Source organism: Serinus canaria, chromosome 18, assembly GCF_022539315.1.
Source record: "Serinus canaria isolate serCan28SL12 chromosome 18, serCan2020, whole genome shotgun sequence".
NCBI classification, from domain to species: Eukaryota; Metazoa; Chordata; class Aves; order Passeriformes; family Fringillidae; genus Serinus; species Serinus canaria.
This window is the reverse complement of record NC_066331.1, coordinates 3668767-3692491: the sequence shown is the minus strand read 5'-3', so window position 1 is coordinate 3692491 and position 23725 is coordinate 3668767. Positions and strand designations below refer to the sequence as shown.

The following is a 23725-nucleotide window of genomic DNA, read 5'->3' as shown; positions in this document are numbered from 1 at the left end:
AGCAAAGCTTGGACTGGGAACCCAGCACAAACAGCACTTCTTCCTATGAAGTTAGTTGCATTCCTGTTGTGGAGTTTATTTAGTCATGATTTGCTTTAAAATGTCAGATGTGTTTTCTTTCTGTTTGAAAACTTGTGGCAGAGAGAACTCGGGAAACACTGTCCCTTGTATCCAGTTAGAGCACAGGAATCCAAAATGCAGATTGATTTTTCTGATTTGTGGTTTTGCAACTTTGGCACTTGGACAAATCTCTTCTACCCTTAAACCAAAGCACATTTGCCATAGCAGACAGTGGTAAAGTGCAAACACTGCAAAAATTCCTATTGCAGTTCAATGCAGGGAACCTGCAATCTGGGTGTCATCCAGGAGTGATTTGGATAGATCTCCTAAGGAACAATTCAAACCACCACAACTTCCAGCAGTCTGGCTCCTTCCTGCAGTTGTAACTCCTGTGATCACCCTGGAAAGATGCAAGTCAGGATTTCTTGCTCTGAAGTGTTTAAATGGTAGAAGTTAGAGAATAATTAATGCTCCCAGCTCCAGGCTGCATTTGGAACCAGCCTGTCTGCAGTACTTTTGAGATGGTTATGTCATTGCAGTGTAATGCCAGTGCCTACAAGACATTTCAAGGAATCATGTGATACCTCTGTCTCCTCTTCACAAGGCTGACTTAAACTTCTGCTCCAGTTCCACTTGGAAAGCTGAGTTTCTTTGATAGCTTCTAGTCCCCATGACTGAGCAAAGCCAGTTGTAAGACCAATAGGAGTTAAATACCTTTCCCAGTCCATTTAGCAGGAGTTTTGCTCCATGGCTGTTGCTCTAACCAGAAGTGTGGCTTCAATTCCAGTACAGGTTGGTCATTTTGGCTACATGTGTGCTATGGCACTTGTTAGCTGGAGTTTTAAATTCACCTGTTTAGCTTGAGCTTTTCTGAACCCTAATATCTTGCTGTCAGGTCAGAAGAGAACTGTTGGGATCATCTAGTCTCTCCTAATGTAGGCAAGAAGGTTTTCTGAGTGATCTTCTGCTTGACTTCAACCATACCTCATCACGTAGGAGAACTTGCAATTTAATTGTAAAACTTCTAGTGAAGTTAGTGAGACCTTTATTTTGTTAATAATAAAAATAAACAACTTAGGCTGATGTAAGGCTGTCCAGTTTGACTTCTAGCCCCTAGATGTGATTATACCTTTGTCTTGGTGGAGACTCCTGTACTGCCAAATATCTGTTCCTGTGGACCGTGATCAAGTCATTGCTTAACCTTCCCTTTCATAAGGTAATGAATTGAGCCTGTCAGTGCAGCCAGTCAGACTGTACCAGTAAAAAGTGCCAAAGAGGTAATGTCACCTCATTTACAAACCTGCAGGTCACATTTGCTTTTTTGCAGGCTGTGTTACCTTGAGAGCACTCGCTATTACAAGCAAGAGATTTTTTCCCCTGCCGGGAATGGCTGCTGCTGAAGAAGGCATTCCCCACCCTGTATGCTGGCTGGCATTCTTGGCTCCTGGCCAGATGGCTTTCTGTTTATTTTTAGTGTAATACATATTGTTTGCAAGTACCCAGATTTACCAAAAGACCTTGCTCACACTTAGTAAGTTGCTGCTTTAACTAATCTGTGAGCATGATAACAGACTTTTCCTTAGTTTGCTCCAAAGTCACAAATGAGAATTCTGTGGGAGGAAGAATGAGTTCTCATGGGACCCCATTAGTGGCATTGCCACATGATGGTGGCTCTCTGGCTTAGATTTATTTTTGAGACCTGTCAAATAGCCAGATTTCAGCATGTTGAATATGTGACAGCCTGAGTTTGTGTCACAGTAACTCCTCAGACTCTGGGTTACCTGGTGATGTCAGATGCCCTGCAGAAATCAGTCATACCAGCGACCTTGGCTTATGATCTGTGCCCAGTTTGTGTTCTCATCCAGAAAATATCAGCTGGACATAATCTGTTTTCTGTGGCCTGTTCTGGCTGATATTAGACTAGTTCTCCTTCAAGTGTGTGTTACTCAATATCAGTCATTTGTTCCTTTGCTGTGGGTTGCTGTTAGACCATCAAGACCTGCTGTATCCCATTAAATTCTTGCTGGGCAGTTTAGGGAGCAGGGTGCGTGCCTGTCACTGTGATTGCACAGGAGTTTTGGAGCCATGGTTGGAAGGGCTGTACTGCTGATTCAAAACTGGAAGAACGGGAGCAAGCAGATCTTGATGTTCTTCCAGTGTTCCCAGACTTGCAGAAAATCAGTATTTGTAATGACTTTTTAAAACCTTTTGGATGAAAGTTACCTTGACCTGCTGATTCAAAACTAACTTTAGCAGCTGCTGTGTAACATTCTTCAGAGTTACTGCTGGGAGAGAAAGTGCATCATCATCATCATGTGATAGAGATAATTCATTGGGCTTTTGTCCACATAAAAACCAAAAACATTTCAACTTCCCTGACTCTTTCACACTGATATCACCTATGCAACTTTTTCCAGGTAATATCAGACCAAAAACCTGTTTTGAATGAGAAGACTAACAGACTCATATGCTAGACTGTACTAGCATAGATGCAGCTGTGACAGAGACATTATCTATAGCAGTGAATTTTACAGAAATCTTATGTATGATTAGTTGACCCAGGGGTAAGCAGGGATCTGACTGCATGAACTTGGTGTGAAATACAGCCCCGACCCTCCGAACAGTTCTTCTCACTGTTGTGTGTCAGTTTCTGGGTTTTTTGGGGTTTGGGGTTTTTTTTAGCTTTTTTGTAGCAGTAGTGATTAGAGCCTGTCTGTCTCACAGTTGTGAGATTGACTGTGCATGCTTATGTCTTCTGGCGAGTTATGTAATGCAATTCAATGCAGCATCTCACCCAGAGTGTGTTGCGTTTTGGATCTGAATGAAGTAACTTACATATTACGTCCCCTCATCACCTAGAGGCCCTGAGAGATTTAATTAATATTAATAGAGAATTTTGAGATTTTCCAGTCAGATATGTCTAAAACCACCTAAACAATAATTATGTGGTGGTGAATGAGAATATCACGTGTCTTATGTCTTATGGTACTATGGATATTGCTGTTTTCAGCTTTTGATATTTAATGCCTTACACCATCCAGATGAAAAGTGGAGTTTATTTTATCTAGACTGCAGAACTCATTGCTTCAGGAGATTGTGGGGGCCTAAAAAACTGGAGGAATTCAAAAAGGAGAGCAAGAGATTGGGCATTCGTAGATTAAGAATGTTGGGGCCAGTGCTGACAAGCAGTTCTGCAAAGCTATAAACCCCTTGCCTCAGGATTTAAGAAAATATTTTAACTGTTCATGTGAGTTTGGTCACACCAATCACTAGGTGCTCTCTTGTTGGCTTCATCTTGTCCACAATCTCAGGAATGAGAGATAGCACCAAAGCTTGGGCTGGTGCTGTTGGATACGTGACTCACCTGTCTGGGTCACAGCCTGCCCAGCCTATTACTGCAGCTGAGATAACTGACCATGTAGGAATGTGCAGCATGGTCAGTGCTGGATCAAGATTAAAAAGAATATTTTCACCTAAAAAACCTCACCTGCAACTTTTTAGAGTGCCTCAGCTTCTTTCCAGAAGCCTTAATGCACTGCCATAAATAATAAAACAGGAAGAAGCAGAGCTGGAGAAGGCTCAGTCTATAAACATGTCTCTTTGCATTAGGCCTTGTGGCGTAATGGAGGGCATCTCCTGCCACCCATACTGTCTTGTTAATCATGTAATTATCTCCCTCACTTTCAGTGCTGCATCTCCTTCCCTGTCAGTGATGCTGGTAATGGAGCTTTTATTTACCCTGGCTTCTTTCTGGGGAGCGGCTCTGGTTTCAAAGCCAGCACAGTGGTATATTTTGAATAATTTAGTTCTGGGTGGCTTGAACACTGTCTGTAATTCCCCAGCTGAGACTAGAGACTTGTTTCTGGAAGTATTCTGCCAGGAGGCTGATTTGGAGAGGGGCAGAGGATCTCTCAGAGTCGTGGGATGTTGAGGTTGCTGAGGACTGAAAACCCATTCAGTGGGTCCTGTGAGCACCTTTCAGCTCTGTCCTCTCTAAGTGTCTTAGCAAGGACTTGCAGCAAGAAATCCACAGGCAGAGGATGGATAAGGAAGAGAGTAAAAAATGTGTTAAATGAGTTAAAAATGAGCATGGAGACAGAAACATGAATTTGGGTATGTGGCTGAGCATGATAGGCTTCCCCTGCAAGCTGTGAGTCAAAAATTGCTGGGGTGTCCAAGTGTAGGATTTGCTCGGCCTATGATGGTTATGGACCAGGTTATGTAGATCACTGTATAGTAAAGAAGTTCAGTGTGGTGTCCACCTGTCACTGGCTTTGAAAAGTCTGATAGTTTTCTGTACCTGAAACCTCCCCAGAAGTCCATCTCTGTTCACAGTGTTCCCTGTGCTGCTTGGCCTGGTGGCTTGGCAATTGCCCTTTGCCATTGCAGCCATATTCCAGCCACACTCTGAGTTCTGCACAGCCCTCATTGTGCTGGATCACACGAACACAGGTGTGGTGCCTGTGCCTTGTAGATGGTGAGGTCACAACACCACACAAGTCTGTGGGCTCACTCCAGCAATCTTGGCAAAACCAAAAATCAAATCTGGCTCCAAGCCCTCTTTCTAGTCTGCCTCAGAACTGAGTAGTGGCACGCTCCTGAATCTTTTGATTCTCATTCTTGTTGAATCTGTGGTTCCATTGTCTGTTTAGATGAAGTGCTTCTGCAGAAGCTAACAACAGATGGTAGTAATGTAGGTCCCTTTCTTGTCTTTATGCCTAAGACTGTAGGAGAAATAAATTAGAACAGAAATGCCTCTATAGATTGGCCAACTAGCTCATGAAGCTGCTCTTTCAGGCTATTCTGCTCTTCAGAGAAAAGAGAATCTTATACCAGCCCCCTCTATCTCCACTTTGCCATGTGCTGCATGTAGAGACACCCAAATCCAGGTGACAGGCCCTCTTCTCTGGAATGCCTCCTGGCCTAGATGAGAACTGAGCTTGGCAGCTCTGTACTCTCACTGCATCTTTCCTGAGGAGCAGGTGTGTCTGGGGGCACTGCTTGATGAGGCACTATCCTCTGTGCTTAAAAGCAATCTGGCTTTTGAGAGCTGGGTGATGTTTCCAGCCCTCGGGTTCACCTCAGGTCAAAGCAATCTAACATGCCCTAAAAGTACTGCTGGACAGCCCTTAATCACTTTATGTTGTCTGGGCAGTGGTGAGTAAATTCATTATTTACAGGGGAGGCGAGTGTGCGTCACTGGAGCCAGCACTAATGTTTTACCATGTGTGCTCAGGCAACTCAGATGAGGTGACTTTAAATGGTGGGAAGCTGGATTTCCGGGTGGAGGGATATGCATTTACCTCTGACTGGCCATCCTCTCTGTTGGATCAGGATTCCTCACATGCACTTCTCTCCTTTGGAAGAGAGAGCAGGATCATTAAGTATTCCTAGATTGCAGAGGTTGTGCCACCTAACATTGAGTTACATCCAGCAAAGCTCAGAATGGTTTCTGAAATCCTTGAAGATGAAAAGATGTTGCATGCAATTTCCACTTTCCAGTGGGAAAGGACCTACATGTACATAAAAATCAGGCCAACTATTGGGAGCTCCTTTCTGGTGGGAAATGAATCAGTGGTTGTCATTTCTATATAATAGGGAGGAGAAGCTGAAGCTCAGGGCAATTTCTTTGCAGAATCTCCTAGTCTGGAGCAGAGCTGGGGTCAGTGCCAGGGGGCCTGACACTGCCAGGCCAGTCTCTCCCAAAAGTGAAGACACCACCAGACTTTAGAATGACTCAGATTTTAAGGAACTGGTCCAACTCAAGGCCAGTTTCCAAATTAGATGAAGTTGCTTGGAGCCTTGCCCACTGGAAAGACAACTGTGGCTTTGGTGGTGTTGAGACAAAGCCCTTAAATGAAGAAACTATGGGTGGTAGCAAACTCTGTTCCTGCAATCCTAAAGCCAGCCAAGGATCCTGCTGTTGTGCCCAGTTCAGCTGTTGACTCTCCAGCTGCCCTGTTGCCTCTGAGGGCTGTTTGCCATGGGGAGAGGAGCAGCTGGCTGCACTCTGAAATGTCTGAGTTTTCCCAAGATACTCATTGTCTGCAGCACCAGCCTCCACCCTACTTGCTCACTCAACCGTGGCTGATGTGACTTTAATTAAAGAAGAAGAACAATTGAGATTTCATTTTCTTTCCTCAACTGAATTTCCTATTTTCAACACATTTTGTGAGGTCCCCTCACCTTACTTTTGTCTTGTAGTTTTGCTGGGGGACCTTTAGTTTGTGGTGTGTCTCCTCTAATATAAGGAAGAAACAGGAGAAAAACAGATTGTTTTGGGCCAGGGAATTAAGATGCTGGGTCAGATGGCTGCTATGGTCATTAACATATTTACATTTTTGCTTAAGAGCCTGGTTGAGGATCAAGGGAGTTAAGGGTGATTGTCATTGAAATGCGGATGAAACCTTGCATGAAATTGCCGTTAGTGTCCCATTGTCTGGGGGCACGAGGGGGGGCAAACGGCTTCCTCATCCCTGATCACTTGCCTGCCCGACATCGTGGACAGGCAGAAGGAGCTGCACTGCTCTGTGGTGCCTGTGCTGTGGGAGCTTTGCTCGCCGTGGGGCTGGAGCCGGGCTCAGCACGGCCCTGGTGCTGCCTGCAGGCACTGTCTGTCCTCAGGTGAGACCCTGATGCTCGGCTGGGCTTGTGGGACAATTGGCCCTGGAGGAGATCCTCATGGATAAATGCATGAAGCGCCTAGCAAAGGTCAGTTGCCTCTTTTATAATTGATAGAGCTAAGTGTTTTGAGTCTGCTGTCACACGTTTTTGCACTGGTGCTGTGTGTAGTTTTGGGCATCATATTATGAAAAAGACATGAAGCTATTAGAAAGTGTCCAAAGGGGGCCATGAGGATGATGCAGGGTCTTGAGGGGAAGCCATGTGAGGAGTGGCTGAGGTCACTTGGTTTGTTTGGCCTGAAGAGGAGACTGGGGAGAGACCTCACTGTGATCTTCAACATCCTCAGAAGGGGAAGGTTCTGATCTCTTTGCTCTTATGACCAGTGACAGGAGTCAAGGAGACAGCTAGAGCTGAGTCAGGGAGAGGTCTAGGTTGAATATCTAAGGGTGGTTGTGCACTGGAACAGGCTCCCCAGGGCTGTGGTCACAGCACCGAGCCTGTCTGAGTTCAAGACATGTTTGGACAACACTCCCAGGCACATGATGGGATTCTGGGGCTGTCCTGCATAGAGCCAGGAGCTGGATGGAGCATGGAGGACTCGATGATCCTATTGGGTCCATTCTAACTCAGCACATTCTGTGATTCTATGATTTGCCATGTGTAGGGACAGAGGATATACAGGACCTGCTCAACGCTTTGATTTTTGTGGATAGCTGTGATACCAGAAACAGGGTTTGAAGCAGTTTGAAGTATTGGTGTGGATTTTGAGTGGTGACAGATGAAATTTTTATATGCTTTTTATAGAGAAATGTTGTGCAATTAAAAATTTGTTTAAACATAAATAAGTGGAGTTCCTTACAGCTGGGGTTGACAGCAAAACATTCTGCTCCAGGTTGCAGAGCCTGTGCTCTGGCCCTGCTCTGAGGTATTTGAATTCAGATGTCAGTTGTTCATTGTTCATCTCTTACTCTCACATTGTTCAGATTCATGGTTTTAATTCACACTTATTTCTAATTATTATCATTAACATGGTGCCAAAAAATAATTGTATATAATAACATGGAAGAGGAGAAGAGACTCGATAGCCAAATTGCTCTACAGAAAACACCAGCTACCTTCTGCCACTGCTTTGATTTTCGTGGAGCAAGCAGCAAGACTTCAGTGAGCTGAAGGAGGAATGCTGGTGCCTATTGGTGTGAGAAAGAAGCAGATTCTTTTGTAGCCAGCTACAGCTACAGCTACGGCTACAGCTTCAGCTGTGCCTTTGGATGCCAGCAGCCAGTAACAGCAACATCCTGAATGACAGGATATATCAGCTCCAGCACTAGTGAGTCTGAAGTCGTTAGTGTGTCCTTGTGGGCTGGGTTGAAGCTCTGAAGCCGTTGTGTAATTTCTGTTCTTGGTGACAAAATGCTTCTTTTTGGAAGGCTTGAAAGCAGAACAAAATCTGGGAAAAGGGGTTTGTGATCTCAGCAGCTCTTTTGTTCTCTGGAAGCCTGTGTGCTTCAGCTCTGTATCTCATCTGCCCTTTGAAGGAATAGCCATGTTCCTTGGGGCTGCAGCCCTTGGTCTTCCTGCAAAGTCAGTGACCACACAGCATGGGGAGAGTCCCACATGTTGGGTGCTGAGCCTGGCCCTCAAAGTAGAGAGGTACTTAGGCCTTCAAGAAGCAAATGACAAGCTGGGTTCTGATGTTTTAAATATCAAGATACAGTTAAACTGGTGCAGTTAAGTAAGATGTTGGTTAGGTCAAATGTTTTTGAGAAACAGGGATGAACAGAGGAGTATCTGTGGGGTTGCAGGTCTTAGATCCATTCACTGAATGACTCATCTCACAGCTCCTACAAATTCCTCTTGAGAAAGGTCATCCCAGGTATTGTGCTAATAATACTTTATTTCCTGGCTATGTGTGTCTGGGATTGGGCACCACAAACAGGCTGGCCTGAGAGCCACAGCAAGAGCCAAAACTCATCAGAGCTGAGCCTGAGTGCAGAAGCCCTGACTTTTGGGATTGGTTTTAGAGTTTGATCTGTTAACTCAAAGCATCAGAGTAGGCTGGAGTAGGGGAGCTAAACTTCTCCAGGGATTAATATTAAGCCTTTGTTTAACAGCTGATGAAATCCACCTTTGGCTCTGGGTGCCATCTGTCAGGGAGGTACATCCAGGCCACCTCACAAGGGCAGGACAACCTTTGGCAGAGAACTGGAGAGAGTGCCCAGCTCTGACTGTCCAGAGGTCACTTGCTTTATCTTGTTTTGTGTAATCCCCAGCAGCTTCTTCATAAAGGGGCTACTGATTTACCAAAGGTAGATAGTCCTACTCCAGCAAGGAGCTGTGACCTCCCCTCCTCAGGTTAGACAACTCCTCCTCAGCCAAGCAGCTGGGGAGAGCAGAGCAGAGGGACAAAGGGGTTCAGGCCAGAAGGAGATGGAGCCAGATCCTCGCACATGGACACTACAGCCTCTAAACAAGCAGCCCATGCCTGAGGCTGCTCTGTTTTATAGCTGTTCTGCTCACTGCAGAGCTGTGCCAGCCCTGCTGCTAGCAGGCTGCATCCTCTGCCACATCCTCCTTCCTACCCCCTCCCTTGCCAAGGCATTTCCCTCCACTGTGTCTGATCGAAGGCCCAGCGCCTGTTCAACTTTTGTTCTCCATTAGGAAAGAGTGAGGATTGATAGGACCTTTTTGGCTCTGCCAAGACCTATTATGTCCCGAATGTTTCCATGAAAAGACTCCCTCCTGACCACCCTGCCCTCTGACAGCCATTCAATCCAGCCAACAAGCTTGATATCATTATCTACAAAAGGAGGCCAGCGAGCACCACGGTCCTCACGGCCAAGTTTGGGAAATCAAAGGCAAAATCTCCCAGCAACAGAGAGCTGGTGGAGATCAGACTGCACAAGGGCTAGTGCAGACTGGTCTGGCAGCTTGCAGCCACTAGTTTTCCAAGCACATCAGAAAGGTGCTCGGCGTGGTGCCAGTACTGGCTTTGTCAGGGCTGAGGCTGTGCCCTGTGAGCTGGCAGCCCCTCACAGAGTCCCCTAGAGGCCACTGGAACAGTCATTAGTTTGGACAGCCTTGTAAAAGTGTCTCTTTTCATCAGTGGCATTTCTAGATTAGCCACTTAGGCTCAAGGAGAACAGTGATGTTTTTTTGTCAGAGTGGGATTCACTCCAGGTCTCACCTGGGACTTTCCTTCTAATGACTCTGGTTTACATTCTCAAAATGGCATGTGGCTGCTTTGTCACTTTCAGTTTGACATGGTGTTCATCTGCTTTGCTTCCTGTCCAAAGATTTTCTTTCCTAACTGTCTTAAAATAGCTCTTCAGCAGTGAAAGCACTTACCATAGTAAAGGCATCTGTAGAGATGATCTGGAAAGGTGACTGTTAGAAACACTGAGCATGGAAGGGGCTTGAGGAGGGGTGACATATTTCTGTGGTGCAATTGTGTTAGGAAATAGAGGAGTAAAACAGTTTTCAGTGCATTTTATCTCACAAACTGCATTTCTGGTTTGCTTGATGTTCCAGATAGAAAGAGATATAAAAAATAGACAAGAGAAATGATGATGCAGAGGGCAGGAAGGTGAAGGGAGCTGATGTAGCTGAAGCTTGGGTGGATGATGGTGCCTGGACTCACCCTTCTCTGCAGCAGGGTGCTTTCCAGTCCCTGGGTGATTGCAGGGCAGTTTCACCAAAGCCTAGAGCAGCCCCTGAGTGCCTGTGGGTCTGCAGTGGATGATGAATGCATAGGAGGACAGAGCTGTGTGTAACATGGGTTGTTAATTGTGGCACTTTCCCCTCCTATCCCAGTTTGATCCTGACAACACTGGCTACATCAGCACGGAGAAATTCCGCTCCCTCCTCCAGAGGCACGGCTCGGAGCTGGACCCCCACAAGCTGGAGGTCCTGCTAGCCCTGGCAGACAGCAACTCTGAGGGGAGGATCTGCTACCAGGACTTCGTCAACCTGGTGAGTGCTCTGGCTGGCAGGGCCTGTCAGTCCTTGACTCTGCTTAAAACATGGGCTGTTGAGGGACAGTGTCTCTTTCCCTCCCTTTATTAACACCAGTGTTTGCTGCATCATATTCTGCATGGACTTGCTTCAGCAAGAGTCAAATTGCTTCTGATTTTTCCAGGGAAGCAAATTTGCATGGGAAGGAACCGTGGGAACTGTAGTAATATCGTGAAGCAATGGCTGCTGCTACTTTGGAAGTTTTTGCTCTCAATATCTTTTGCTAGCTGCTATAATGAGCCATTTGTTTGCAAGCAGAGGTCTGTCAGCCTGGATGTCTCCTGTTTTTTCTAGAGATTTCACCACTTCCAGACAAAAATATATAGATAATGTTGTGTTGACATGCTAGGTGGAGTCATATTGCACTGCTGTAGGCATCAACAGCAACAGGGATAAAGTGTTTCTAGGTCGCATTCATTTTATGCCAGGTGAGGTGTCTCAGTGCATGAGTCATGATCTGGATGCCTCTCTATCCCTACTAATGAGTCAATTAGTGAAGGGATCGCTCTGTTTCTTGTCAAGACAGTTTGTTGAGTCAACACAATTGCAGACATGTGTTGTCAGGTGCCCAGAATGGCTTAGAAATGTTGCTTGCAAGGTATCTTGGACACTGGCCATTCAGAGGCTTTGCCTTGTTCTTACTCTGCCGTTGAACACCTGAATCCCAGATTTAGTGCAATATTAATATAAGCCTGGGTGACAAAGTCAAAGAGGAATGGAGGTTGGTGACACCTCAGGTTTCTGTGGAAAGCTGGATGTGTCCTTGTTGCTGAGTACAGTAATTTGTATCTCTGTGTGTTCTGCAGACAGTTTGGGGATTTGATCCCTTCGTTTGTCATAGTCACTCATGCACATGTTCTTGGTTTAGAAAGAGTCTTATATATGTCCTGTTTTCACATTAATCAGAAAAGTATGATAACATGGCCCAGATGTCAAGGACCCAGGTCATGACCTTCATGAGGCCCTGGGCAGTGTCAAGGTGAAGTTACTTTGTTGGAATGACATAAACCTGCTGTATCTAACCAGGCAGTCTTGTAAGCCTCTTGCCCATGTCTAGGTACACAGCAGAATAAATGCAGCAACTCTTAAACAGATTACACACTGTGAGGTTTTCCTCAGCTCCAGCATAACAAACAGTGTGGTCCTCAGTGCTCAGCAGAGTATTTATAGTAACAGCTGCTTGTTCCACAGTTGGGGATATTCAAAGTACTGTGCAAGCGTTCACTAATTGGGCTGCACAACACTTAGGTAGCAGGAAGAGGCATCATCGAATTTCTTTTACAGAAATGATGGCCTAGGGCCAGCCAACACATTGGCATCAGGCTCAGGAGTAGAACTGGGCTTTTTTCTCTCTCCTCACTCCACAGGGCTCAGGAGCAGCACACACTAATGAGAAGTAGGTGGGAGCTGAAATGCTTGGACATTCTCCTCCTTTGGGAATAGGAGGCTGTGCCAGCTCACACCCAGGTGATGTGGTTTCTGCAAAACAGCAAATTTCCTTCACTACTATTGAATGACTCCTATAAAGAAGCCATTGATTTTCCTGTCACCAGCCCCTCTATCCTTGTCTGCATTTTTTACACTTTCTAATCAATAGGCAATGCAAATGCCAAAACATTAAACTACTTACAAATGACATCTCTCTTCTCACTTCTCCTCTAGTTTCTATTGATTTCCAAAATCCAGGCTTTTTAAGGGCTCTTTCTGTTTTCCCTGCCTTCTGAACTTTCTTTTGAACTTCCTGATGGAAAGAAGCAGCACAGATGATACAGAATCACTGTAAAATTAGGGATTTCCTTCACCTCCTAGCTGTCAGTCCTCGGTGTGGTGGTGTTTAGGCGCATGTTTGTGCTTGATGATGATTAGCCCTCTCTGCTTTATGCTCAGGTTAATTTGTCTGTTTCAGTAGCTTAGCAAGAACTGACCTGCTGCCAAAAATGATGGTGTTGGGTGTGGGGATGGAAAGGCAACCTTTTACTAAACCAGAGGCTTTACAAGCAAGGCTCTCTGTATGTATTGTTTTCCTTTTCTCCAGCATCATTATGAGCACCAAGAACTCTGCCTGCTCTCTCAGGCACTGTGCTCCCCAGCTAAAGGACTGCTATTGAGCAAAGCTATGTTATCTTCTGATGTTCAAAATGTTTTGTGAACTTCTAGATACATCAAAAATGTAATTATAGACTTCTCACCTTAATAGCAACATCCATATGTATGCCTGCTCTCAGCAAAGCAACTTAAATTTATTAAATTGAAAATTTTAAAATATGAGACTAGACCCCAGAAAGCACTTGGGAAATAAATTGAGAAATGAATAAATTCAAGGAAGATGAAAACTCCTGGTGTGATCTGCAAACAGAAAAGGCTCAAAAAGATCAGATAGGCAACTCATTGGAAATTACTTCTCCTCTGTGTGTATGAAATTTAGTTGTAAAACACAATGCTGCGATCATATCCATTTCTGTTTCTGCACTGTGGTTTGTAGTAATGGCAGAAAGCAGTTTCAGATGGGATTTCTTATGCTGTGTCTGAGACAGTACAGAGTAAGAAAAGTGTTCCCTGTACAAGTGGAGACGTCTTGTGCATCTCTGCTCTCTGGTTGCTTTGCAGCATTGTGAAAAGAGATGCACAGAGAAAATTCTGGCTATGAACAGCATGGGCCACAGGAGGAGATAGTGAACCAAGGTGTTTAACTTTGCTACTTTCAGAGAAGAGACAAGCCAGGAGTTAATTATAGTTGAGATATTATTTGCTGAGATTCTTGCTGAACAGCAGTTGCTGTTGGCAGTTCTGGATTACTTTACATAATATTCTGTGAACTCTAATAGAGCTTGCAGTAAGTAGTAAGCTCTAAGACAGAGTTCATGTGACTTGGGAAAAACAAAACACTGCTGCTTCCAACAGAAATGTTTAGCTGTGGCTTTGTAGTAACTTGAAGTTGATGTAACATCTCAGTAATGAGCAAAATATATTAACTAATTAAATGCACATCCTTTACTTTCCAGATCAAGAATCACTACCTGCTTTGCTTTCCCTGGCTGGCCTCTAGGGACAGGCTATTTCTACTTCATTTTTAATGTGAACAACACACATTTTTGGAGCACTGTGTAACAATGTTATTTGAAGCACAATGTTAGTCTTGTCCTGCAAGCAATGTTCTTTCAAGTAACCTTGCAATTTGAAAGTGTTTTACCTTTTCTATTGGAAGTGCTGGAAGGCCTAAGCCTGGCACATTTAATAGGAATCAGGCAAAACCTTGAGCAAGGATAATTTATTTTGTCTCTCCTGCCTCTTTCTTTGAATCCCTTGAGTAAACCACTGCTTGGTCAAACCAGATCAGAATGTTGGTATTTGGTATTCAGGTTTTTTTCCCTTTGATATTATTTGGGAAAGTGCTACCAGGTTGGCTCAACATCTGTGACAGATGAACTTAATGCTGAGATATGCATTTGGGGAAAAGCTGTCTCTACCCACATTAGCATTTTGTAGAAGTGTGGGCAGAGGGAAGGAAATAAATGTGAATCTTGAAAGCAAAATTGATTGGAGAGGTTGCATTTGTAAGTAAAGTGGGTTATAAAACTGGAGCTGGCAGAGGCTTTTAAAAAGCTTGTGCTAACTTCTGATTTAATGTTCTGTGTCTTGGAGGATCAGAGCTGGAGAGCTGAATGCATTGCCTGTCACAGAGCTGCATGTGTTTAAAAATAGCTCAAGACCAGTCTCAAAGATGCCAATACGTAATCGGCAGAAATCCATGTTTTTCAAAACCTTCTGAGTGAGGCTGAATAAAACCATAAAAAGGGTGCTGGGCCCCACACAAGCCCTGAAATTGGAGGTGGGGAAATAGTACATGACTTGGCTATTTATTATCTGAGGTAGCCACAATACTACAGATAACCAAGGAACATAGAGAAATTGGTCTGCCGGGGGGATGGACAACTTCCTTTGCAAGTTGCAGATTATTCCAGAGTAATTTTGGAGTATCATGTGTGCTAAACAAAAGCAGGGCTTTGTGCTTCATCAAAGTTTGTCACTGTTCTGCTCTTGATATCCTAAATGTTGATGTTTTCAGTGTTGAAGACAGGTTCAGATCTAAGAAGGAAAAAAATTTCCATTTGCATGGAGGTATCAAACCCAGCCCTTGAGCGGACTTCTAGCCCTAAGCCTTGGTTTGTTTTGGTAGGGTGATATCAAAGGGCAGAGATGACAGCACCTGGGTACCAGTCAGCTCAGCCTGGCTCTTCTGCAAGGGAAAATTCTTTCTCTCTGCAGAATACTATTTTGCAGGCAGGAAGGACCAAGTGAATGTGTTGTTCCCTACTGCTGTCTTCTCTCTCCACTTACTGTTTGCTGTACCCATCTGCTTGCATCTTTAATATCAAGCTCATTAAAGAAGTCCTAGATTGATTGCGTGAAGAGAAGTGGGGTGGGCTGCCCTGGGCTCCTGGAGCCATGATAATGTGCATGCCAACAGTGGGCCTAGTGTTCTTTCAGCTGATGATTAAATACTTGGCTCATAAATACCAATATTATGTAATTCCAAAATCCAGTCAGCAAATTGTGACCATATGCGAGACTCTGTTTGGGAAGATTTGAGTCTTCCGAAGTCAGTCTGAGGAACAAAATAGACTTCTCATCAAGAATTTGAGAGAGCAGCAATACTGACTTAATCCTCTGTCTCTCCTCATGCCCATCTCCTCCTAGCTTGATCCAAAGGTCTCTGGGCTCATGTGAGTAGGGCCAGGATTGCTGTGTTTGCTTGAGCCCTAGCAGTCAGCTGTGCTGTCTCTTTGGAGATCATCTCCCCCTTGGTGCTGTGGGCAATGCATGCAGGTGGGGACCAGAGAAAGCCAGAGAGAAAATAATGAACTTTGTGAGGGAGACATGCAGAACATTTCTGAAAGGCTGTTTTGAACTAACCTGGAATGAAGCTTTCTTCTGTGGACACAGAGAGGTCATTAGGTGGCTAAAAGTATCTTGAAACAGAGATACATCTGTTACCTAGCAAAAGGCATCTCACACATGCTGAAGAAAGCCTTGTACCTGTTGGATGTTTCTCTATGAAAATATTATCTTTCAGTATGAGCAAGGTCTCTTAATGCAACAGAGGACCACAACAATTTTTTTCCCCCTCATCTTCCCTAGTTTTAGATACAAGCCTTTGGGTGATGGACATGAGAAGACTGAGAGAGAGAGACTTTGTGGACATTTCTTTTCTTCTTTTTTTTTTTTTCTGCTTTTTTTTTTACAAGAAATGCTCTTTTACAAGTGTTTTCTGAATCAGCGAAGGAGTGAGAAAAGGAGAAATACCAAAATGGAGAGAGTTGTTTGGGTAAAACATCTTCTCACTGAAACAACTCAAAGAGAACAACAACAACAAATTTTTCCTCACTTTAAAAAAAGTATAACATCACCTGATGGTCAATGCTCCTCTGTGTTGGAGGGACAGGCTACTAATGAAGGCTAAGGAGGGATGGGCAGAGTGGGTCGCAGTGCCATCACCTCAGATGGCCCCTTGCCTTCCTCCAGTGATTAACAGGAGGTGGCTCCCTGCAGTGATTACTGTATTTAAGCAGCTTGGTCCAGCTTGGAGCAATTCCCTGACTGCCTGGGCACTGAGAGCACAAGCTCTGGGCTCTGCTGGCTTTGGGATATCAGCTGAAACCAGCATGATCCAAGACAACTTTTGAGTGTCTTCTCTTGCTTGGTTCTGGGAGGCTGGATGTGCTGGTGGTTTGAGAGCAGTTAGCAGTTCTCCCAGAGGAAGAACCAGGCTGTGTTTGCTTTGCTGCCTGTTACAGTGGAAGGTCCCCCTGCAGCAGCCTGTGTACACAGTGAGCCTTTGGAGCTCCCTGCCAAAGATTCAGCCAGTACAGACAGTGGCTCTAATGCAGCAGGTTTGTTTAACATCAGGGCTAATTAACAATTATACAAATCTTGGAGCAAGCTCTTTCAGACCTGGTGTGTTCCCCCACCCCCAGAAGGGTAAGCGTAAGATTCCATCTGCCTAATTTGCAAATGCAATTTCTTTAATTATGCATCCAAACTGGTGAAGTGTATGCTCAAAAAGATAGCTAAATCTATGCATGTAAGGTGATAATGCATATACAAATTAGCTGTAAGCCTGTGCCATCTCAGAGCCTGCCCCCTCTGAAGATAACTTATGAAAGAAGCCTTGTAAAGACTTGCAAGCTTACAGGAGCTAAGACAGCCTGTACAGCTGATTAATTTGTTGTTTGTTGCTGTTGCTCAGGCAGTTTTGTTTTACACAGAGAGAGAATTTTCTTTGCCCAGAGCTAAGTCCTGCCACAAGGGTTAGATGTGCTGTGAAAGTGCCTGCTGCTACATTTGAGAAACTTTCCTGCCCCAAGACTGCAGGAAAGTTTGATAGAGCAGGGGGAGCAGGGGGAAGGAGGACACAGGAATATGGATTGTGATAACTGATGGTGAAGAGGGTGCATGGAAGAATGGGCCACAGAGCTCAGCCAGGTGCATCAGCAGCCTCCACTCTGCCTTGCCAGAGTTCTGCCCTGACCTCATTTATTGACATCATAATGGTAGGCCATGGTACTCGTTTTCCTTGCACCCCAAGTCACCCTGTCATTGTCCCAAGTCTTGGTTCCTAAAGCTCAGCCTGGTGGTACCTTTCCTGCCTGCCTGGATCTGGTGCTGCCAAACTGGCACTATTCTCCCTGATGACTGTGCCAGGCCTTGCTTTTTACTCATGGCTTCTTCTGTTCCCTTTTACCCAGATGAGCAACAAAAGGTCGAACAGTTTCCGCCAGGCCATCCTGCAGGGGAACAGGAGGCTGTGCAGCAAGGCCCTGCTGGAGGAGACGGGGCTGAGCCTCTCGCAGAGGCTGATCCGGCATGTGGCCTACGAGACCCTGCCGCGGGAGATCGACCGCAAGTGGTACTATGACAGCTACACCTGCTGCCCCCCGCCCTGGTTCATGATCACCATCACTATTGTAGAGGCAAGTACCCTCCCTGGGAACCTCCCCACGCTGCCAAAGGCTCTGCTGGGACACAATCAAGGGCTGCAGAGGGACTCGGTCAGACCTGGACAAGGACAGACGTGAAGCTGATGGCTATTTTGGTTGCCTCTTGGAGTGTGTTTAAGGGGGGGACTGTGATCCTGTCACTGGAACAATTTGTATATGGGACTACACAGTTTGGAAAATGAGAGCAAAACTGAGGAGTGAAAACAGGACAGTTCTAGAGGAATGGATAAGTCAACGGGATTAGAAATTTCTGTACAGCTACCTCTGTTCTGTGAGTGGAGAGAAAAAGGAGGGGAGAGAACCTCTGGGTTAAATATTCTGACCTGCTCATGTGTTGCCCAAATGAGATCTTTGCACATTTGCTAAGTAATATGCTCAAGTAAGTACAGAGTAGATATGACACTGATAGTAGGGTGCTGACTGGGAGCAGGTTCCTCTGACTCAGGGGCTGGTGTGTTACAGGAGACCACAAATACAGTTATATCAATGTGTTGCAGGTTCCTCAAAACAGGGAATTTTCATGCTGTGTGAAGCTGTCAAATGGGAGAAAAATTTTTTCTATATTACTTTTTCTCCATTATTTTAGATAAAAGGTACTTTTTGGTGAGAAAAGGCATTTGCTAACCAATGAATCTCTCTGCTTTTTTAGGTTGCCTTTTTTCTTTACAATGGAGTGGTCTTAGACAGATTTGTGCTGCAAGTCAGCCACCCTTTGTACCTGAAGAATGCATTACTGTACCATCCCCAGCTTCGGGCCCAGGCTTGGAGGTACCTAACCTACATATTCATGCATGCAGGGTGAGTACTTACAAACAGTTCACATTCCCCAGAGATATAGAGGAAGTGACAGATTCAGCTCAGAATTAAATTTTAAAAACTCAATTATAAATTGTGTGTAAAAATCTGAAGATGTTGTGGACCGTTGGGCAATGAGGTGCAAACCTTCACAGCTCTCTGAAGGGACAAGGCAACAAAAGGAACTTAACAGATGCTGCTCTTCTCCCCAGCAGTGTTGGGACCACACTTTCCTCTTACTGTGCACTTCCTAAAACCAGGTCAAAGCCCAGTGTTCCACTAAAGGAGCGGTGCAGGTGTTAGAACAAGTCTGCAAAGATGCTGGACTGGTATTTAAAAATACAGGGTGTTGGAAAAGTCAGTTAAATTCCCTGTGCCTGGGACATGTCATCACTCAGTAATGTTGGTCCCTTCTGTAGGGACTGAGCTAATGTCCAGAAGGCTGTGTCAAGCCTGAACTCCCATTTTGTACACAATAATAAACACTGAATAAACTCAGTGTTCCTGAAGAGTTAACAATCTTGAGTGATCTGATGGACACAGAATGGTCCATGCAAAATGAAGGTGCCCAATAAAATGAATCCTCCTTCATCCCATGGGAGGTATGTAGCAGACTTGGGAAGAATATACAAGGTGTGGGGATTCTGACTCTGTTCTTCTCAGCTGTGCTAGACCCTCACAAAATTTAAATAGACTTAATTGTGTGATGTTTGTGATACCATGGTCATGAGTAAGTGTCACTGGAAAGTTCATCCCTGTACGAAACATTCTACCCCCTCTGAGCAGTTTCTCAGATCATTATCTTCACACATTCCTGGCAGATAATTGCAATTTTCTTTAATTCTGTCATTGAAAAATGACAGCCACAAGCCTTTCAGCAGTAGTGTTGAGTTTGAAACTGCATAAGGACCCTTTGTTCTTAAATAGAAAGCCTATATTTCCATCAGTCAATGTTCTTCTTTGAAAGGCCAGAAAGATCAAGTTGATCTTTGCCTTTTTTCCAAATCTCTGATGGAAGACATGCTGATGTCTCTTTCCTGCCATGGAATAACTTCCTTGGTGTGTAATTGCCCTGGAGCACAAGATCCCAGACAAAAACAGACTCCACCCAAGGGAAAAGTAGGGAAAAGTTTTTAGAAGAAACTTCTGAATGTGGCAACCTCTGTCCTCTGCATGCTGAATCCCTCCAAAGAGCCCATATTACACAGACTTCATCCTGCAAGTGGGGCCTACTGGGCTTAGGCATGAGGCTGGTTACATGAAATGAGAAATGGAAATTTCCATCTCTGAAAATATGGGGAAAACTGGGCTTGTAAAAGAAAGAAACACTTGATTTTAGCTAATGTTAGTTAATTTGTATTTGGGCTTTCTTTTGATGGTGGTGGTGTTTTACCATATCGCTTCTATAACTACAGATTGCTCTAGGATACATTGGAGGAGAAACACCTGCACAAGGACGATTTCCCAGTATTAAATGCCTTTCTGTGGAATGCTTTCCTAACCTGTGCCAGGTCACCCTTGTAGCAGGCAGTTCCCTGGCATTCTTCACACTCACTGGCCAAAAATCCCTCAGGTTTATTTCACGTCTGGCTGACTCAGAGTGGAACAATGGAAGGTGGTGAGCAGGGGACTCCTCATGATGGATTCCAAGTCCTTCAGCTACACAGCCTTTAAAACAATGTAGAGTCCCACTGGAACAATAAACCTTGTGATTTATCTGCAGTATCTGGAGTTAAGCTTAATGTTCCTTTATTTCTAACTTCTCTGTATTAAGCTCCTTTCTTGTGAGGAAAACAGATAAATCTTGGAAAGGTAATATTGTTTTTTAGTGGACGCCCATCATTCTCCTCTCGTTTTCAAATGAGAGGATAACACAATGCCGTGGGTCTATTGTTACCCTGCTTCCAGCTGAGACTTTTAAATGGTAATGTGTACTGCTCCTTAATTTAGTGCACTCTGTCTTTTTTTGAAGAGCAAGTGGCAGCTGGAAGGTGTTTAGAAGGCAGCAGTTGCTAAGGCTTGGCTAGCTATGCCTCTAGAAAGATTCCAAAAATGTACAGGCTGTGTGTTGGTTCTGATGGAGGGAGCTTTGTCAAGGACTGAAAAGGCAAAGTTGTAAATTCTGCCCTTCTGTTTTCATGGAAAGCAGACGTTGATATCTGAAGCTCACACATTTGTATCACTGCCATAACTAATGACTTGCATTGATGCTCAGTCCCATTTGTTTGGTCCCAGGGAAGGAGAAAGTCCTTAATAAATCAATGAAGTTGTCATTTCAAGAATGACACATTCAGCACTGGCAAAGGGTAATTATATTTTATGGGTACTTATTGACTCTGGTGCCTTCAAAGCTCTTAGCATGATGGGGAATAGAAGTGAATGGGATTGCTCCTGGGAAGTCTTTTAAGAACAGCTGTGAATCAGAGCAGTCACTTCAGAGTCCAGGATAAACTTTGCTGATCTCTTACAAAAGCTTCCTTTCAAAAATAAGACCCAGTGGTATGTGTGGAAATGTCAGGTGCCACCTCATGATGTTGACTGTGTGCCAGCCAAAGCTTCTTCCCTCCCCTCTATGAAAGAGCACTTGGATGTTTGGACTCATCTCAGTGATCTCAGTTTGACCTTTGCTGGTTGTTCCTTATTTAATTCCCTGTGTTCTGTGAGCGCGTGGGATCAGAGCGAGTGCTGACCATGCCCAGTGGCTTCAAAAGGTTTGAGGAAGGTAATGAAAGATCTCAGTTACATGCAGCAGTTTCCCATGATGAAAAATTGCAATGCTGAGTGTATTGTGCAGGAGGGAAATTCATCTTTGGAGAGAAATTCAATGGAAACAAATTTATTAAGGTATCAGGAGAGGATTGTTCTCTGCAGTATCATTTTTAGCACTTTTTTTTGCAGTCCAACTTTAAATTCTCATTTATGAGACTGTTCTGTCATTACTGAATCTCACCATCAGTGTTTTTCTCTGCTGTATATGGGAAATTGCTATGGTAACATGAAAAAGATCAAAACAGTGGAAATGTGTACAACTTAAACCAAAGTTTGCTAGTGCCTGTCTGTGAGCAACCCCTTTCTTGTATAAAATAGGATGTATATTTTCAAGACATTAGGTACTTTGGTCTCCTTTCCCAAAAGCTGCTGGCCTTCTGCATTAAGGGTACCACTGTGTCATTTAAATCCATCTGTTTTGTAAGCAGGTTCTCTTCATATAAAAGCAGGATACCCTGGGCTCCAGTGGGACGTCACCATTCAGTGAGGTCACAGTCCTGTGTGCCCAGGGTAAATCTCAAACACTAGCTGAGTGTTGAGGATCCTGCTCAGGGCCTGGTGCTGGTGTTACCTCACTGGAAGACCCTACAGGTGAATGTCTGTATAGAGCTTTGAAAAGTGGCAGGGCAGGTTTGTTAAATAGTATTGATTAAAGCAACAGAGAACTTGCATTGAAGCTGTTGATTCAGCTCAGGGGAGATCTGCTGCACTGGAGTCTGTACCCAATATACACATCTGAGCTGTCACACTCTGCCTGCAGGCTGCAAGTGGTCCTGCACTGTGTGGTAGTGGGGCTTTCTGCAAGAGTTCCCTCAGCCCAGCTTTTTCCTCTGTGTTCAACAGGAGTTTTGGAGTTTCACTATTGACTGTAATGGGACAAGGGTGGGTGAAGAGAGAGCATCAGTGACTACACCTGGGCACCTCAGCAGAGATCAAAATGCCCTCTGCTTCCCATTCTGACCATTGAAGTAGGCGCAGCAGAAGAGGGTGAGGGTCAGACACCTATGCTGTAAAGCAGCATTATGGCACCAGGAAATGGCAGTTCCCCTGGAACTTCTACATTCACCTCGTTCTTAGAAAGCACTCCCCATCATGGCAGTGTGATGTGTGCAGGGAAAAGTGGAATCATTAGAGGGGAGAAGAGAGGAGCAGGTCAAATTTCTGGCTTCTGTTCCAGGCTCTGTTGCCGTCTTGCTGCTTTTTTTTTTGACAAAACATTTAACTTTTTCAAGCAAAAAAAAAGGAAAAAAATGTCTGACTAAGAACCAAACATTGTACAAGGTATTTAGCTGAAAGGATCTGTGTGGATACGGAAAAGATAAAAGCAGCAAGGAGGGAAGAAACATTGCAGCTCTGGGTCCGAGTTTTTCTGGAATCACTGCTTTTCCCAGTGTTAGTCTACTTATGTGAATCAGGTGCTATTTGATTTTCTTTCCAAGATATCTGTGTCTCAGTGGTAAAGAAAGGAGATGAAGACTTGGAAAAGAGGACAACTGTTGTTTTTCCTTGCTGCAGGATAGAACACCTTGGGCTCAATGTTGTCCTTCAGCTCTTGGTTGGGGTTCCTCTGGAAATGGTGCACGGAGCTGCAAGGATCAGTTTTGTGTACGTTGCAGGAGTTGTGGCAGGTAGGTGACACCTCTGCATGCCCCAGGTGGAGAAGCAGTGAAAATGGTCTGTGCTGGCTTTTGAGTTGGAGAAATGTTTTGTGATATTTGGAATTAAGAGAGCAACATTGACCGATCTTCTGTGCATTGAAATCCTTTGTGGGGCTGGACATAGAAAACATGCTACAACTTGACATCTATTTCTATGTAGCCATAGACTCTGTGTTTAGGAGACCTGCTAAAAGTGCACCAACTACCTGTTATTTTAAAATAGCCTTGCTTTAGATGATCTTCCTGAATGTGGAGTCATGCTGGTCCTGTGGCACTTCTTCCTCCATTTGTCCTGTCTGTCACCTTTCTACAGCCTAAGTAAGCAAGAAGTATTTGGTTGTGGATTGTGAGTAGTGCACAGAAATCTGGAAAATTCATTTCATCATTAAGCCACAGGGTCTGATTGATTTTTAGTTTGCGCTAAATTGCTTTTATTTATGTTTGGAATTTCCAGCAGTTTGGAGGTAATGGAAGCTGACAATAGATCAACATCTAGTTAAAACAGAAGGAGGGTGTGAAAACAACCAAGAACTTTACAGTGAAACTCAGTGATTGACTGCCTTTGTTCAAGATTGATAGTGTTTGTTTGGTTTTTTCTAGCCACATAATTATTTTTTTCCATAATAAGCAGATAAACCCTTTGTAGAATGGGCTGCATTGGGTACTAATAAATCCTTCATTCCAGGAGACAGTCTATGGAAAGAATAATTGGACTAGGACACAGGATGAGGCACAGTACAAACACCAATGGTATTTACTGCAGCAAAAGGAGTTAGCAGAGCAGCTCCACTGTCTCCTGACTGTTATTTT

At 44.4% G+C, this 23725-nt stretch overlaps 1 protein-coding gene across 1 annotated transcript in view; it reads left to right on the top strand.

The window, feature by feature from the left end:
- Positions 1 to 23725, top strand: part of RHBDL3 (rhomboid like 3) — a 60072-nt gene that overhangs the window by 27097 nt on the left and 9250 nt on the right. Inside the window, exons 2-5 of the mRNA XM_030233810.2 lie at positions 10495 to 10653; positions 17442 to 17666; positions 18343 to 18491; positions 22773 to 22885. Coding sequence (XP_030089670.1) covers positions 10495 to 10653; positions 17442 to 17666; positions 18343 to 18491; positions 22773 to 22885 — 646 coding nt within the window. The remainder of the gene's footprint in view (positions 1 to 10494; positions 10654 to 17441; positions 17667 to 18342; positions 18492 to 22772; positions 22886 to 23725) is intronic.